The sequence below is a fragment of the Nerophis ophidion genome, linkage group LG21, assembly GCF_033978795.1.
Source record: "Nerophis ophidion isolate RoL-2023_Sa linkage group LG21, RoL_Noph_v1.0, whole genome shotgun sequence".
Taxonomy (NCBI): Eukaryota; Metazoa; Chordata; class Actinopteri; order Syngnathiformes; family Syngnathidae; genus Nerophis; species Nerophis ophidion.
The window spans coordinates 33,621,273-33,638,332 of NC_084631.1; the positions used below are offsets into that span (position 1 = coordinate 33,621,273).

The 17,060-nt window shown below is 42.3% G+C and overlaps 1 protein-coding gene across 1 annotated transcript in view; it reads right to left on the reverse strand.

Annotated features, from left to right (window-relative positions):
• The window catches only part of csmd2 (CUB and Sushi multiple domains 2), an 819,059-nt gene that overhangs the window by 584,645 nt on the left and 217,354 nt on the right, over positions 1-17,060 (reverse strand). Inside the window, exon 5 of the mRNA XM_061882497.1 lies at positions 7,281-7,488. Coding sequence (XP_061738481.1) covers positions 7,281-7,488 — 208 coding nt within the window. The remainder of the gene's footprint in view (positions 1-7,280; positions 7,489-17,060) is intronic.

Below are 17,060 nucleotides of genomic sequence, written 5' to 3' on the forward strand. Positions count from 1 at the left end.
GACTGTCACACTGCTATGTTGGATCCACAATGGACTGGACTCTCACACTACTATACAAGATCCACTATGGACTGGATTCTCACAATGTTATGTTATATCCACTATGGATTGAACTCTCACACTACTATGCGAGATCCACTATGGACTGGATTCTCATATTATTATGTTAGATCCACTATGGACTGGACTCTCCCAATCTTATGTTAGATCCACTATGGACTGGACTCTCACACTATTATGTTAGATCCACTATGGACTGGACTCAAATACTAAAATGTTAGATCCATTTGGGACTGGATTCTCATATTATCATGTTAGATCCACTATGGACTGGACTCTCACACTATTATGTGAGATCCACTATGGACTGGACTCTCACACTATTATGATAGATCCACTACGGACTGGACTATTCTGGATCCACTCGATCCACTCCCTTAACAAGACGTCCTGGGAACCGTGCCGCGGTTCTTCTCACTTAACAGTTGTACTTTCTCTTCAAGCAATTCCACAGGTGCATCCATCGACACGACCCTTTGGAGACTCGGATGCTCCGACATAAGACAACAACAAAGCCAATCAGAGTCCGGGACAAGAGGCCGCCAAAGAACCACCTCAGGGAGTCCGGCAAGCGCCTGGAGATGTTCAAAGACACTTTCATATGGAACACTTCTTCCTTGCTCCACAGTCCACACACTTCACCTCAAACTGAGTTTCTGCCCACGCCTCAGACTTCCACGTTTAGAAGAACAACCCTTCGCCGCACACCTGCATCCGCACGTCTCCCGTGCGTATACGCCGCTCGCTAATGACTTCCTGCCATCGGGAGCTGCCACAGATGGTGCCAGAACCGGGCCAACACACGATGTCCTACCTCGTCATCGTTAGAGCTGAGCATGTGTTGTCGTACGCTGACTAATTGAAAGGACAAACGTGTGCGAGTGTGTGTTCTTGTACTTCTACCCTTCTTGAGACACCAACGAGGAATAGTACCATCCTTATGAGGACCGGTGAACAAGTCAGGACCGAGATCATGGTACCAATACGAAAAACCATTGCACTATAATAGAGAGGCGAATACTAGAGTCCGTGAACATTGCTCCAAAGTTAGGATTTTTGGTTGATTTAATGCGCATACAAAAGTAACCATTGACAGGTGCATGGCAGAAATATAAGATACAACAAGGTAAAGAAGGACTTCCCTATTCATCCCCGAAAAAACCCGCCAAGTGAACAAGCTGATTTGACGATTTCCGGTGCTAATGTAAGTCCCTGACTCCTTTGTCATAAGCCTTAAGCACATCACAAAAAACAAAAATAGAGGTCAAATTTGCGCCCCTGGTGGTGAAATCCATCAAAATGAGGGTAGTCCCATAAAGGAGGAATTTTTCAAATCGACTGTGTCTGTTTTAAAAGTGTTCCTCCTCTGGTCAACATATGAAATAACATGTGTGTGTAACACTAAATTGGCCCTAGTGTGTGAATGTGAGTGTGAATGTTGACGGTCTATCTGTGTTGGCCCTGCGATGAGGTGGCGACTTGTCCAGGGTGTACGCCGCCTTCCGCCCGATTGTAGCTAAAATAGGCGCCAGCGCCCCCCGCCACCCCAAAAGGGAATAAGCGGTAGGAAAATGGATGGATGGATGGATGTAAGAAATTGAAATGCTCCCCCTCTGGCCAACATATGAAATAACATGTGTGTGTAACACTAAATCAGCCCTAGTGTGTGAATGTGAGTGTGAATGTTGTCTGTCTATCTGTGTTGACCCTGTGATGAGGTGGCGACTTGTCCAGGGTGTACGCCGCCTTCCGCCCGATTGTAGCTGAAATAGGCGCCAGCGCCCCCCGCGACCCCAAAAGGGAATAAGCGGTAGGAAAATGGATGGATGGATGAATGTAAGAAATTGAAATTCTCCCCCTCTGGCCAACATATGAAATAACATGTGTGTGTAAGAAATTGGAATGTGCCCCCTTTGGCCAAAGTTAATAATAATAATAATAAAATAAACATGCGTATCGAGACTGTAATAACTTGAAGTAAATAATGAAGATGAAAAACTAATTACAAACACAAAATAACTAAAAGCAGTCTTTTTCTCGCAATATGTCCAAATGTTTCTTATAAAATTGGGAACAATTCCTCACATTCTTACTGTTTCTGTAATAATGCAATATTTTCTCGTACAATTCTTATTCACTAATTTGAAATTATTAAGTTTATTGCAAAACAGTGACATGTGTCATCATTTTGCCAAGTAAATTATTATGATATTAAAAATATAAAATTCTGACTTTTACGACAATATTTGCCATTTATTTTTGGTTGTTCTTGTAACTTACTGACATTTTTGGAGTAAAATTATGACTTTTGTCATAATTTTGCCAAGTAAACTTCCGATTATTATTGTAAAATTGCGCAGGGGGCGCTGGTGCCTATCTCAGCTATAATCAGGCGGAAGGTTGGCATACACCCTGGACAAGTCGCCTCCTTATCGTAGAAATTTCAAAGTTTTCTTCTAAAATTGTGACTTTTGTTACGTAAAATGGCGACTTTTTCTTAAAATTGCGACTTTTACTGAGTAAAATTCCAACTTTTATCATGATATTGCACAAATGTTCAGTTTTTATTGTAAAAAAAATGACTTGCGTTGAGTAAAATTACGACTTTTATTATAATACTGCCATTTTTTTTTTCTTGTGAAATAGGGACCTTTTTCTTGTGGAATTTCGACTAATTTTTCACAACAAGCTTGTTCTTATATTTTAATAGAATATTTATATCATTAATGTTGTAAATGCACTTCTTTATATATCTAAGAAAAGAATGGTCCTAAAGAGGTAGGCCTTTTTCTGAGGTCCCAAGAAGGTCAGAAAAACACAAATGTGTGTGTGTGTGGGAGACAATGGGATTCAAACCCACACACCGCATGCGACACACTAATGGAGGAAAGCTGTTGCAGTGAGTCATATGTTTATTTGTTGACATTTTCAAGATATCACCTGGGCAAACTCAGTGATTTATTTATCAATACTTGGCAAGATGACCCCTTCTCATTCGGTGGAATTCACGTCTCGCCTTCCATTCTCACACATTCTTCTATTTTTCTCTCCCTGGCTGCGAGGGAAACGGCAACATTTCTACATAGGAAGTGCAGAATCCAGCAGTAATTGCCGAGAGACGCAGAAAAGGTGGAATTTGTTAAAGAAAAACTGGACTTTTTGGGGAAAATGTTGCCCATAATTCAAAGTGTCTATGCCATGCAACGAAAAACCACTAGGTTTACTTTGACCAAAAGGACATAAAACAAGAAGATCATAAACATATATAAAAACTTATAATCGACAGATTGATCTAAAGTTGATCTTGACCAGGGGTCCCCAAACTTTTGACTAATTGGACTACTTAATTATTATTGGGGTCCTTTTGGATCTTTTGTAATTTTAGTGGGATTTATTTTAAACGGCCATTGTGGGAAAAAATAAAAAATAAAAATAATTCAAATCAAAAGCGTAATGAATTGACTCCAATTATCTCACATCAAATATTCCACCTTGAAGTCTTTTTTGGGAGAAAATACTGCAAATTTGGTGTTTGCCATACAAAAAAAACAACTAAGTTTTCTTAAAAAAAAAAAAAATTACACAAAACAAATAAAAGATCATAAAAATTAATAAAAACTTTCCATCGACAGATAGATCTGAAATTGATCGAGACACTTAAGTGTTCAATATAATTTTTTTTTTTTTTTTTTTAATACAACGACTTAATCATTAGTGGGGCCCTTTTGTATCCCTTTGAATTTTAGTGTGATTTTTTTTTTTTTAAAAGCCAATGCGAAAAAATTAAAAAAAATAATTCTAATCAAAAGTGTAATGAATTATTGACTCCAATTACCTCACATCAAATATTATACTTTGAAATCTTTTTTTGGGAGGAAATACTGCATATTTTTTGTTTGCCATACAAAAACAACAACCAACTTTTCTTTGACCAAAAGGTTATAAAACAATTAAAAAGATCATAAAAAATAATAAAAACTTATTATCGACAGATCTAAAGTTCATCTTGACACTTTAGTGAAAAGTAAAAAAAAAAAAATATATATATATATATATATATATATATATATATATATACATATATATATATTTTAATTGTATGACTTACCACTTTTTTGTGAGGATTTTTGGATCCCTTAAAATTTTTGTGTATTTTTATTTTTATTTTTTTTTAAATGCTCAGTGCAAAAAATTAATGCATTAAAATCCAACAGTTAAAATATGCAGTATTTCCCCGCCCCCTAATTGACCTACAGTAATTAAGGCACATATCACTTCACATCAAATATTGCACTTTTTGTGGGGGAAATATGTATTTATTCATTTTTTTTACTCTATATCGACAGATTTGAAGTTGATGAATGGAGTAACGCATTGAATAATAAAAAAAGAATATATATTTTACAAGACATAACAAACTGCAGCAGAACAACATGAGGGAGGTCTGGGAAGGTGTGAAAACCATCACAGGCCACAAGACAAAGACCAGAGCTGTTAAGGGGACAATAGAGAGGGCCAATGAGATGAATAACTTCTTCAACCGGTTCAACCAGCCCGTGTCCTCTCCACCCTCCACTCCCCATCACAGCCACCCGTCTTCTGCCCCCCTCAACGCACCTCCCCCCCAGCCATGGCAGCACCCCCTCCACCACCTCTACGCAGACATTAGTCAGCTCTGCGGACCAGGCCAGAGGTCAACTGAGGAAGCTACAGCCAAGAAAAGCCGCCGACTCCTGAAGACCTGTGCTGCAGAACTGGGTGAACCACTCCAGCGGATCTTCAACCTCAGCCTGCAGCCGGGGCGAGTGCCCACGCTCTGGAAGACGTCGTGCATCGTTCCAGTTCCCAAAAAGAACTGCCCCAGTGAGCTGAACGACTACAGACCAGTGGCGCTCACCCGTCATATAATGAAGACAATGGAGCGGCTCTTTCTGAGCCTCCTCAGACCACAAGTGCAACATGCCCTAGGACAGTCTGCAGTTTGGGTACCAGGCAGGCGTTGGTGTGGAGGATGCTATCCTTTACCTGCTGCACCGAGCCCACTCACACCTGGATAAGGAAAAGGGCACTGTGCGGATCCTGTTCCTGGACTTCTCCAGTGCCTTTAACACTATCCAGCCCTGCCTTCTCCAGGACAGGCTGGACAGAATGCGAGTGGACCCCTGCCTGGTTGCCTGGATTTCGAACTACCTCACCGACAGGCCAAAGTACAGCAGACTGAAGGACATCACGTATGACACTGTGATCAGCAACACCAGAGCACCGCAGGGAACGATGCTGGCCCCTCTTCTCTTCACCCTGTACACCGCTGACTTCTGCTATAAGTCAGAGCTGTGTCACATCCAGAATCACGCGGAAAGGTGACCGTTTTTTACAAACATTTTTTTGAAGGGGGGATTGCAAACTTCCTATTGATTTTTGCTGGGAGTTGTCAATATATGAAATGTAGGTCTAAGTGAGCCCTACATAGAGGTTTTTGTTTCATGTCTCTACGACATTCCTACTGGAAGTTAAAGGCAGTTTTGTCTGTGTTTTCTTCCTAGGAGCAGTTTTGTCTGTGTTTTATTCCTAGGGGGCGCTGGAGCGCAATTTTGAGTTTTGTGGTTAGGTTTTTTTTTTATTAGATCGCACGTTTGGCCAGTCCTAATGTGTGTGACCAGTTTGGTGAGTTTTGAAGCATGTTAAGGTGGGTCGAATTACAGCTCAAAGAGGCGAAGCTGAGTGTTTTACCTGCTGCACCGAGCCCACTCCCACCTGGATAAGGAAAAAGAGACTGTGAGGATTCTGTTCCTGGACTTCTCCAGTGCCTTTAATACTATCCAGCCCCGCCTTCTCCAGGACAAGCTGGACGGAATGCGAGTGGACCCCTGCCTGGTTGCCTGGATTTCAAATTACCTCACAGATAGACTGAAGGAATCACGTCTGACACTGTGATCAGCAGCACCGGAGCACCGCAGGGAACAGTGCTGGCCCCTCTTCTCTTCACCCTGTACCCCGCTGACTTCTGCTATAACTCGGAGCTCTGTCACATCCAGAAGTACGCGGATGACACAGCCATCGTTGGATGCATCAGGGACGGCAGAGAGGAGGAGTTTCGTAGCCTGGTGAGGGACTTTGCTTCCTGGTGCAACACGAACCTCTTGCAACTCAACCCGTCAGAGGCCAAGGCGCTGGTCATTGACTTTGGGAGATCGAGAACAAGGTCACAACCTACTATGATCGAGGAAGTCAAGGTACAGACCGTGGACAATAAGCTGGACTGGACTGTTAACACGGACCACTTGTTCAGGAAAGGACAGAACTGCGCTCCTTCAACATCTGCAAAAAACTCTTGTGGATGTACTACTAGTCTGTGGTTCCCAGTGTTCTGTTCTACTTGAGTGTGTCCTGGGGCGGCAGTACATCTAAAAAGGACAGCTCCAGACTTGAAAAACTGATCAGGCGGGCCGGTTCTAGGATCGGAATGAAACTGGACTCACTGGTGACGGTGGCAGAGAAGAGGACTGTTGACAAACTAGTGAGCATCCTGGATGATGCCAGTCACCCTCTGCATAGCGTTATCAGTAGCCAGAGGAGCCTGTTCAGTGCTAGACTGATTCATCCCAAGTGCAGGACTAATAGACTCAAAAACTCTTTTGTCCCACACGCCATTAGACTGTACAACTCCTCTCTGGGGCGGGGGACGGGGGGTATTAGGATGACAGGGGATGCAAAACAATAACAATGCAATACTTTTTCATAACATGGTCACTACTGCCTAGTTTCTCTTGTTATATTCCTATTTAACTGTTATATTTTTATCTTCATTGTTGCGTTTAATTTTTATTCTTATTGTAATATTTTCCTATTTTGTTTCAATTTATACACCCATTATTTACTTTTTACTTTTTAAATTGATCTCAACTCTGTACACTGCTGCTGGAATTTTTAATTTACCTGAAGGAACTCTCCTGAAGTAATCAAAAAGGTACTATCTATCTATCTATCTATCTATCTAACTAACTATTTTTTTTAACAATTTTATGACCAGGACCAGGTCTCCGGGACCAAACTTGAGGAGAGTCCTAAAGTTGAAAAAATATATATATGTTGTGTTGGTTTTGAAAAAGAAAACTATCAAAATGGACCCCACATGCTTTCATTGCTCAATGTGTGGCCCTCATCAGAAAAGGTTCGGACCCGGCAGCCAGGGACCAACGAGAGAAGCGCTGGTGACTCACCACTGCGACGAACTCTCCGTGCCGCCGACCTCCAGCAGGTCGTAGTCGTCTTCCAGCTGGAAGTCGGAGAAGACCAGGGCGATGGTGTCCCCCGGCTCGGCCAGCACGGTCCACGTGCAGTCGGCGTTGTTGCTGTACTCGGCCGGGTAATTGGGAGTGGTGATCACCCCGCTCTGGCCTCGGAGAGTACCCCCGCACCCGTCGTCCGCTGAAAAAGGACCAGGAAAGGTGTTTACAAACAACTGGAGCAACCTGCTAGTCATGTCAACAACACCCAGAGATAATAAAAATTAGGTATAAAGGCATTCTGATCCAACAAAATCCTATAGATGACTTTATGGACAAAATGTATAGCCCGAGAAGGCGTCTACACTGCTCTAGAGTTTGGTGGCGACGTGCTTTGAACTGGACTTGGTGATGAATGTATTAGATTCGGCTGCTCGGCCATGGAAACCCATTCTGTGAAGCTCTCTGCGTACTACACGTGGGCTAATTGGAAGGTCACATGACTGTGCAGAAAGTCGTTGCACTATGCGCTTCAGCATCCGCTGACCCCTCTCTGTTAGTTTACGTGGCCTACCACTGGGTGGCTGAGTTGCTGTTGTTCCCAAGTGTCCTGGGCATGACGTTAAAGTGCATCCAGCAGTGTTTATAAGGACTTGGGGCACTAGGAGGTTAACCCCTTGACTACTGTTACCCCAGGCGGCCCTTGGCAAAGGCCTAGTACCTGACTGCCCCTGTTAGTATACTTAAAGTCTGTTGCTATAGTTACTAGCTATTGTGCTTGAGTTGTACTTTTTCTATCTGTGCAAGGACAAAAACTTCTTGTCTGAGGGGTGGCCTCAGCCGCAGATGTTATCTTTGTTTTAGCCCGCTAACAGCCAAGGACAACAAGGACCTCAACGCAGATAAGACTACAGCACACAGACGAAGCAGAGACAAGGCGAAATCACAAGGCCCCCAGCACATTCCAACACGTATTGTGCGTACTGGACCTGATTTGCATAACATATGTGACCACTCCTTTTAGAGGCGGCCTCAGTGATGTACCGTGGAACTCCTGAATAAATAGAGTGTAGGGCGAGACTGTGACTAAGTGCGCAGCGCCATGCGTTCTCCTCATTAGCTAAATTGCACTATCTCTGCATAGTTCCTTGTTTTTTGTCTGTTTAATATATGTAATCAGTGTTTGAACCCGACGGCGGAGCAGGCGGAAGACGATAGATTTTAAGAACTACCACAACAGCTGTGATGGCGGAGGAAGGCTGCAGCAGAAAAGGGTCCCCAGTCGTCTTGGACTCCATGCCCCTGGACCCTGACTCGAGTCTGTCAAGGATCGTGTGGTGACTGTTGTGCACCAGTCTCCCCACGTAAAACAAAGTCACGCACAGGCATCCTCCATAAAGGGATACACCCCTACCAGGAGGATCGTCATGCTCGTTCAACACCTGACATCCACTGTAATGATATCATATATAGGAGCATGTCTAGTCGATACTATTCTGATTACGTCGATACGTTTTGGCATCACAACATCTTCTTTCATTTCTTTAAATGTGTACCATGTTTATAAACTCAGAAAATATGTCCCTGGACACCTGAGGACTTTGAATATGACCAATGTATGATCCTCTAACTACTTGGTATCGGATTGATACCCAAATGTGTGGTATCATCCAAAACTAATGTAAAGTATCAAAGAACAGAAGAATAAGTGATTATTACATTTTAACAGAAGTGTAGATAGAACATGTTAAAAGAGAAAATAAGCAAATATTAACAGTAAATGAACAAGTAGAATAATATTCCATTTTTTACAGCTTATCCTTTATATTGAGAAAAGAATAGGTAGATAAATGACACAATAGTGTACTGCATACGTCAGCAGACTAATTAGGAGCCTTTGTTCGTTTACTTACTACTAAAAGATAAGTTGTCTAGTATGTTCACTATTTTATTTAAGGTCTAAATTACAATAATAAACACCCTAAGACTTTTTTTCAAATAAAGCCAATAATGCCATTTTTCGTGGTCCCCTTTGTTTTAGAAAAGTATCGAAATAGATTTTCATCTGGATTTGGTGATCTTAGAAACCGTACTTGTATCAGTTTGATCCCATCCAACGGGCAATGCGCGTACGAAAGACGACCTGACCCAGGTAAACAAAATGCGGATTATCTGGACCGCAGAGTCGACGTTACAAACGCTCCGAGGAAGTAAAAATTAGTTTCATTGGTAACACCTGCGCTTCTCTGCTTCTTGATACCACCAACGGCAGCTAAGGGAAGACCAGGTCCGTACAACAAAACTCCGTCCATGCATTATTTACTGAGAAATCAAGGGAACATGAACCAAAGGCAAGTGAAAATTAATGTATCCACAAAATTAATGTATCTGCTCAGTCGTTTTAATGACTCATCCCTTGGCCCAGACGCTCCCTCACAAACTTTTATGGGAACTGGTTAAGTAATTTTGAAAATGAGTCCCTGGGTCCATCCTTGCCAAATAGTTTGGAATTTTTTTTTAGTGATGGTCAACAGTTGAAAATTGGTATTGTTTTCCTTTTTTTGTGTACATGCTCCCAAATGAATGTGCGCATTTGTTCCGATACCGATACTGGAGTCGTGATTATTGTCCGATACTGATGTTAATCCGATACGATATCATACATTCGTGGTGTTAAAAAAAGTGAAATGACTCAAACAGAACACTGGTAGGTATGAACATTATTTATGATGAACTGGTCTTTTAATTGAGCCGTTTTGGATCAGAATAATTCCTTCAACCCACTGCTTTTACTGTAAAATTCTGGTAACTGAGTTGCCAAATTTCAAAGCAAAATGTACTATTTTTAATTTTTTTAAATATTTTTTTGCAGCTTATGTACTAAAATATATTGTTAATGTGTTACACCTGTATATGTTAGTGTTGTCCCGATTCCAATATTTTAATTAAAACATTATATATATATATATATATATATATATATATATATATATATATATATATATATATGAGTTTTTCTAACCTGTAAGCTGTTTTGAAAAAGTCAAATTATAATTATTATACCAAGTGAAACATTGCAAGAATCGGTTTGAGTCGAGAATCGATTCTGAATAAAATTGTCACCCCAAAATCGATTTTGAAAAGTAAAAAATATATATCCATTAGGATCAAATAAAAAAAAGTTTTGAACTCTGAGCTTTTCTAATCTGTAAACTGTTTTGAAAAAGTTAGATCATAATTGTTTTACCAAGTTATACATTGCAAGAATCGGTTTGAATCAAGACTGGAATCTGAATTGAATAGTCACACCAAAATCAATTTTGAAAATTAAAAAAAATAATAATTATTAGGATCTTTTTTTTTTTTTAAAAAGGTGTTTTTAACTAGGAGCTTTTCTTACACGCAAGCTGTTTAGAAAAAGTTCCATTATAATTATTATACCAAATAATACATTGCAAGAATCGGTTTGAGTCGAGAAACAATTCTGAATCGAATTGTCACCCCAAAATCGATTTTGAGATAAGTGAAATAGCATAATTAGAATCAATATAAAAAAATTATGTTTTCAACTAGTAGCTTTTCTAACCTGAAAGCTGTTTTGAAAAAAGTTCAATTATAATCATTATATTTGGAAAGTAAAAATAAAAATATTAGAATCAATTGAAAAAAAAAACAGTTTTTAACTACAAGCATTTGTAACCTGGAAGCTGTTTTGAAAAATGTCAATTATGATTATTATACCAAGTTATACATTGGACGAATCAATTTGAATCGAATTGTTACCCCAAAATCAATTTTTAAAAGTAAAAAAAAAAAAAAAAAAAAAAAAAAAATTATATAAATATATATATGTATATGTTAGAATCAATAAAACAATAAAAAATAACTAAGAGTTTTTCTAACTTGAAAGCTATTTTGAAAAAGTTAAATTATAATACTTATACAAAGTTGTACATTGCAAGAATCGTTTTGAATTGAGAAACGATTCTGAATCGAATCGTCACCCCAAAATCGATTTTGAAAAGTAAAAAAAATAAAATAATAATTAAAAAAAATATATATAATATATGTATATGTATTAGAATTAATAATAAAAAAATTGTTTTTAACTAGGAACTTTTCAAACCTGTAAGTTATTTTGAGAAAGTTTATTTATGATTATTATACCAAATAATACATCGCAAGAATCAGTTTGAATCAAGAATCGATTCTGAATGGAATAGTCACCCCAGGAATGGGGATGCAATCAAAGATTCCTATATAATCCTTCCATATGAATAATAATGCTGTACATTGACACTCCACCTTGATTTTCACGGCATTTGCTTTTGTGGGGTCTCACGGGCGGGAGATCCGTCCGTCACCCGTCCGACCTGTCACCACAGCAACCCCTCCCAGGGAGGGCAGGCGAGTGCAGAAGACGGGCGGAAACCTGCGAGGTGTGAACTTAAATAGCAGAAAAAGCCAAAAGAAGACGACAGGTGACGAGCCGGAGAAGTGAAGGCTTCGGGGGCCGGGGGTGGACGAGGGGAGTCAAATATGGCGTAAAAGTGACAGCGAGGCCGGGGGAGAAGACAGAAGCATCATTGAAATTCCACACCAGCGACTTTCTCCACACTCGAAGGGAAGCGTCTGACTCCCGAGCTCCCCTCTGTATTGTTCTCCCCATTTTGCAGCTGCCACTCGCCCATGCCGGGTGTGGAAAACTGAAACAGACACACTGTATGAAAGCCACGTCCCCGGCTTGCAGATTTTCTGCCAGTCGCTGAGGATTCCTCGGTTTTCTGTCAAGGAGAAAAAAAAAAGCTCCTTCGGTTCCCGCGAGTGCCGTGGTAAGATCCAACATGTAGGCTTTTTTCTTGCATATGCAATTCTTGGACTGGGATCATTTGGGCACCGCGTCATTCCATTCCATTCTTGGGGGTAACGATTCCCTCCAGTACCGACCATATCACACCAACTCTCAAATCCCCTCACTGGCTTCCTGTTCCACTCAGGACGGAGTACAAAGTCTCCTTACTAACCCACCAGTGACTCCATGGAAATGCCCATTCGACCTCAAAGAACTACTCAATCCCAAATACTCCACATGACACCTCCGCTCTAAACAGGCTAACCTCCTCCAACCTCCAAGGACAAAGCTACGAACTATGGGAGACCAGGCGTTCTGCTCCGCCACTCCCAGTGTGTGGAACGCTCTCCCTGATCATTTGAGGGCCCCACAGACTGTGGATGCTTTTAAAAAAGGCTTAAAAACCCTTCCTTTAAAAAAAACTAAAACTTTTTTTATAGATATATGCATACTAGTTCTAGCTATTTGGCTGTTTTAGTTTTTTTTTAATTTATTGATTTGTGTTATCTTTTTATTATTATTTTTATTTTTTTTATTTTTGTAATACACTGTAGCACTTTGAGGTTGTTTGCTCAATGTAAAGTGGTTTATAAAAATATATTATATTATTATTATTATTCAATCCATCAATCAATCAATGTTTATTTATATAGCCCTAAATCACAGTTGTCTCAAAGGACGGCGTGGCGCAGTGGGAGAGTGGCCGTGCGCAACCCGAGGGTCACTGGTTCAAATCCCACCTAAAACCAACCTCGTCACGTCCGTTGTGTCCTGAGCAAGACACTTCACCCTTGCTCCTGATCGGTGCTGGTTAGCGCCTTGCATGGCAGCTCCCTCCATCAGTGTGTGAATGTGTGTGTGAATGGGTAAATGTGGAAGTAGTGTCAAAGCGCTTTGAGTACCTTGAAGGTAGAAAAGCGCTATACAAGTACAACCCATTTATTTATTTACAAACCATTACGACTACAACATCCTCGGAAGAACCCGCAAAAGGGCAAGGAAAACTCTCACCCAGTGGGCAGGGAGAATTCACATCCAGTGGGACGCCAGTGACAATGCTGACTATGAGAAACCTTGGAGAGGACCTCAAATGTGGGCACCCCCCCCCCCCCCCCCCCTCTCCCTCTAGGGGACCGAAAGCAATGGATGTCGAGCGGGTCTAACATGATACTGTGAAAGTTCAATCCATAGTGGCTCCAACACAGCCGCGAGAGTTCAGTTCAAAGCGGATCCAAGACAGTAACGAGAGCCCCGTCCACAGGAAACCATCCCAAGCGGAGGCGGATCAGCAGCGTAGAGATGTCCCCAACCGATACACATGCGAGCGGTTCATCCTTGGTCCCGACGAGCGGTCCATCCTGGGTCTCGACTCTGGACAGCCAGTACTTCATCCATGGTCATCGGACCGGGCCCCCTCCACAAGGGAGGGGGGGACAAAGGAGAAAAAGAAAAGAAGCGGCAGATCAACTAGTCTAAAAAGGAGGTCTATTTAAAGGCTAGAGTATACAAATGAGTTTTAAGGTGAGACTTAAATGCTTCTCCTGAGGTAGCATCTCGAACTGTTACCGGGAGGGCATTCCAGAATACTGGAGCCCGAACAGAAAAGGCTCTATAGCCCGCAGACTTTTTTTGGGCTTTAGGAATCACTAATAAGCCGGAGTCTTTTGAACGCAGATTTCTTGCCGGGACATATGGTATAATACAATCGGCAAGATAGGCTGGATTATTAATTCAAAATCATTGAGTGCCAGTTTTGTGAGAGCTGAAGATCTTGGCCGGGAGAAGCCATTAGGACTTCATCATCTGCAAAAAGCAGAGACCAAATCCTTGAGCCACCAAATCAGATCCCCTCAACGCCCTGACTGCGCCTAGAAATTCTGTTATAAACAGAATGGGTGACAAAGGGCAGCCTTGGCGGAGTCCAACCCTCACTGGAAACGGCTCCGACTTACGGAAGGTAATGCGGACCAAGTTCTGACACTGATCACACAGGGAAGTGGACCGCCACAATCAGACAACCCGATACCCCATACTCTCGGAGCACTCCCCACAGGACTTCCCGAGGGACACGGTGGAATACCTTCTCCAAGTCCACAAAGAACATGTAGACTGGTTGGGCAAACTCCCATGCACCCTCAAGGACCCTGCTGAGAGTATAGAGCTGGTCCGCAGTTCCACGACCAGGACGAAGACCACACTGTTCCTCCATGGGGCATCCAAAATACCATTATTAAGAATGCTGTGAAAAAGGACTATCCTTAAATACTTCTTTGATGAAAATGTAAAGAAAAATGACAATTGTGAATGAAGTAGTTGATTGCTTCAATAAGTATTTTGTTAACATTGGACCAACTGTGGAGGAAAATATTCCAGGTCATGAGTGAGTCTAGGACTCAAATGACAATTGATAGAAACCCACAAGACTAATGACGGTTACGAGGGATGGGTACCGGATTCGGTAATGTGCAAGTACTGAATGAAATGCGTTCATACCACAGAGTACAGATTCACTGATTGATTGAGACTTTTATTAATAGATTGCACAGTACAGTACATATCCGTACAGTTGACCACTAAATAGTAACACCCAAATACGTTTCTCAACTGGTTTAAGTCGGGGTCCACGTTAATCAATTAATGGTGACAAAGGGCAGCCTTGGCGGAGTCCGACCCTCACTGGAAACGGCTCCGACTTACTCCCGGCGATGCGAACCAAGCTCTGACACTGATTGTACAGGGAAGCGGACCGCCACAATCAGACAGTCCGATCCCTGTACTCTCTGAGCACTCCCCACAGGACATTCCGGAGGACAGGGTCGAATGCTTTCTCCAAGTCTACAAAGCACATGTAGACTGGTTGGGCCAACTATTATGCACCCTCTAGCACACTGCCGAGAGTATAGAGCTGGTCCACAGTTCCACAACCAGGACGAAAACCACACTTTTCCTTAAAGGGGGCATCCAAAATAGCATTATTAAGAATGCTGCGAAAAAGGACTATCCTTAAAAACTTCTTTGATGGAAATGTAAAGAAAAATGACAATTGTGAATGATGTAGTTGATTGCTTCAATAAGTACTTTGTGAACATTGGACCAATTGTGGAGGAAAAGATTCCAGATCATGAGTCAGTCTAGGACTCAAATGACAATTGATAGAAACCCACAAGACTAATGACGGTTACGAGGGATGGGTACCGGATTCGGTAATGTGCAAGTACTGAATGAAATCCGTCCAAACCACTGAGTCCCGATTCACTGATTGATTGAGACTTTTATTAGTAGATTGCACAGTACAGTACATATTCCGTACAGTTGACCACTAAATGGTCACACCCAAATAAGTTTTTTAACTTGTCTAAGTTGGGGTCCACGTTAATCAATTCATGGTGACAAAGGGCAGCTTTGGCGGGGTCCGACCCTCACTGGAAACGGCTCCGACTTACTCCCGGCAATGCGGACCAAGCTTTGACACTGATTGTACAGGGAAGCGGACCGCCACAATCAGACAGTCCAAATCGCTGTATTCTCTGAGCAATCCCCCCACAGGACTTCCCGGACGATAGGGTCGAATGCCTTCTCCAAGTCTACAAAGCACACGGAGACTGGTTGGGCAAACTTCCATGGGTAAAGAGCTGGTCCGCAATTCCAGGACCGGGACGGAAACCACACTTTTCCTCCATGGGGCATCCTAAATACCATTATTAAAAATGCTGCGAAAAAGGACTACCCTAAATACTTCTTAGATGGAAATGTAAAAAAAAAAAAAAGACAATATCAATGAAGTAGTTGAACGCTTCAATAAGTACTTTGTTAACATTGGACCAAATGTGGAGGAAAATATTCCAGATCATGAGTCAGTCTAGGACTCAAATGACAATTGATAGAAACCCACAAGACTAATGACGGTTACGAAGGATGGGTACCGGATTCGGTAATGTGCAAGTACTGACTGAAATTCGTCCATACCACAGAGTACCGATTCACTGATTGATTGAGACTTTTATTAGTAGATTACACAGTACAGTACACATTCCGTACAGTTGACCACTAAATTGTCACACCCAAATACGTTTTTTAACTTGTCTAAGTTGGGGTCCACGTTAATCAATTCATGGTAACAAAGGGCAGCCTTGGCGGAGTCCGACCCTCACTGGAGACGGCTCCGACTCACTCCCGGCAATCCGGACCGAGCTCTGACACTGATCATACAGGGAAGCGGACTGCCATAATCAGACAGTCCGACCCCCGTACTCTCTGAGCACTCCCCACAGGACTTCCTGGGGAGACAGGGTCAAATGCCTTCTCCAAGTCCACAAAGCACATGTAGACTGGTTAGGCCAACTACCATGCACTCTCAAGAACCCTGCCGAGTGTATAGAGCTGGTCTACCGTTCAACCACACCGTTCCTCTTGAATCCCAGGTTCGACTATTAAATACGAAGGTCCAATCCCGGGCTTTAGGATTTTTCTGTGTGAAGTTTGCATACTGTGTGGGTTCCCTCTGGGTACTCCGGCTCCCCCCACCTCCAAGGACATGCAACTGGGGAAAGGTTGATTGGCAACACTAATTTGGCCCTTGTGTGTAAATGTTGTCGGTCTATGTGTGTTGGCCCGGCGAAGAGGTGGCGACCTCTCCAGGGTGCACCCCGCCTTCCGCCCGAATGCAGCTGACCGTATACCGGAAAAAATAGTCCACACATCAAAGACCGTATTAGTCATGAAAGGAATCAATGGCTTCCCCTCAATTATAGGTCAACCGGTCGCAGAAACATTTGGCCGGCTCCTCCAAGCAGCAGATGGCGAGCTCGGCACTCGGTAACACAAATGGCCGGCAACTGCACGTGGCCCGCCGTGTCATTAGGAATGCTCTTGTGCACGGAGGAGAAAGCTGCAGGCGGACTTCACGAGCTACCGGGGAACTG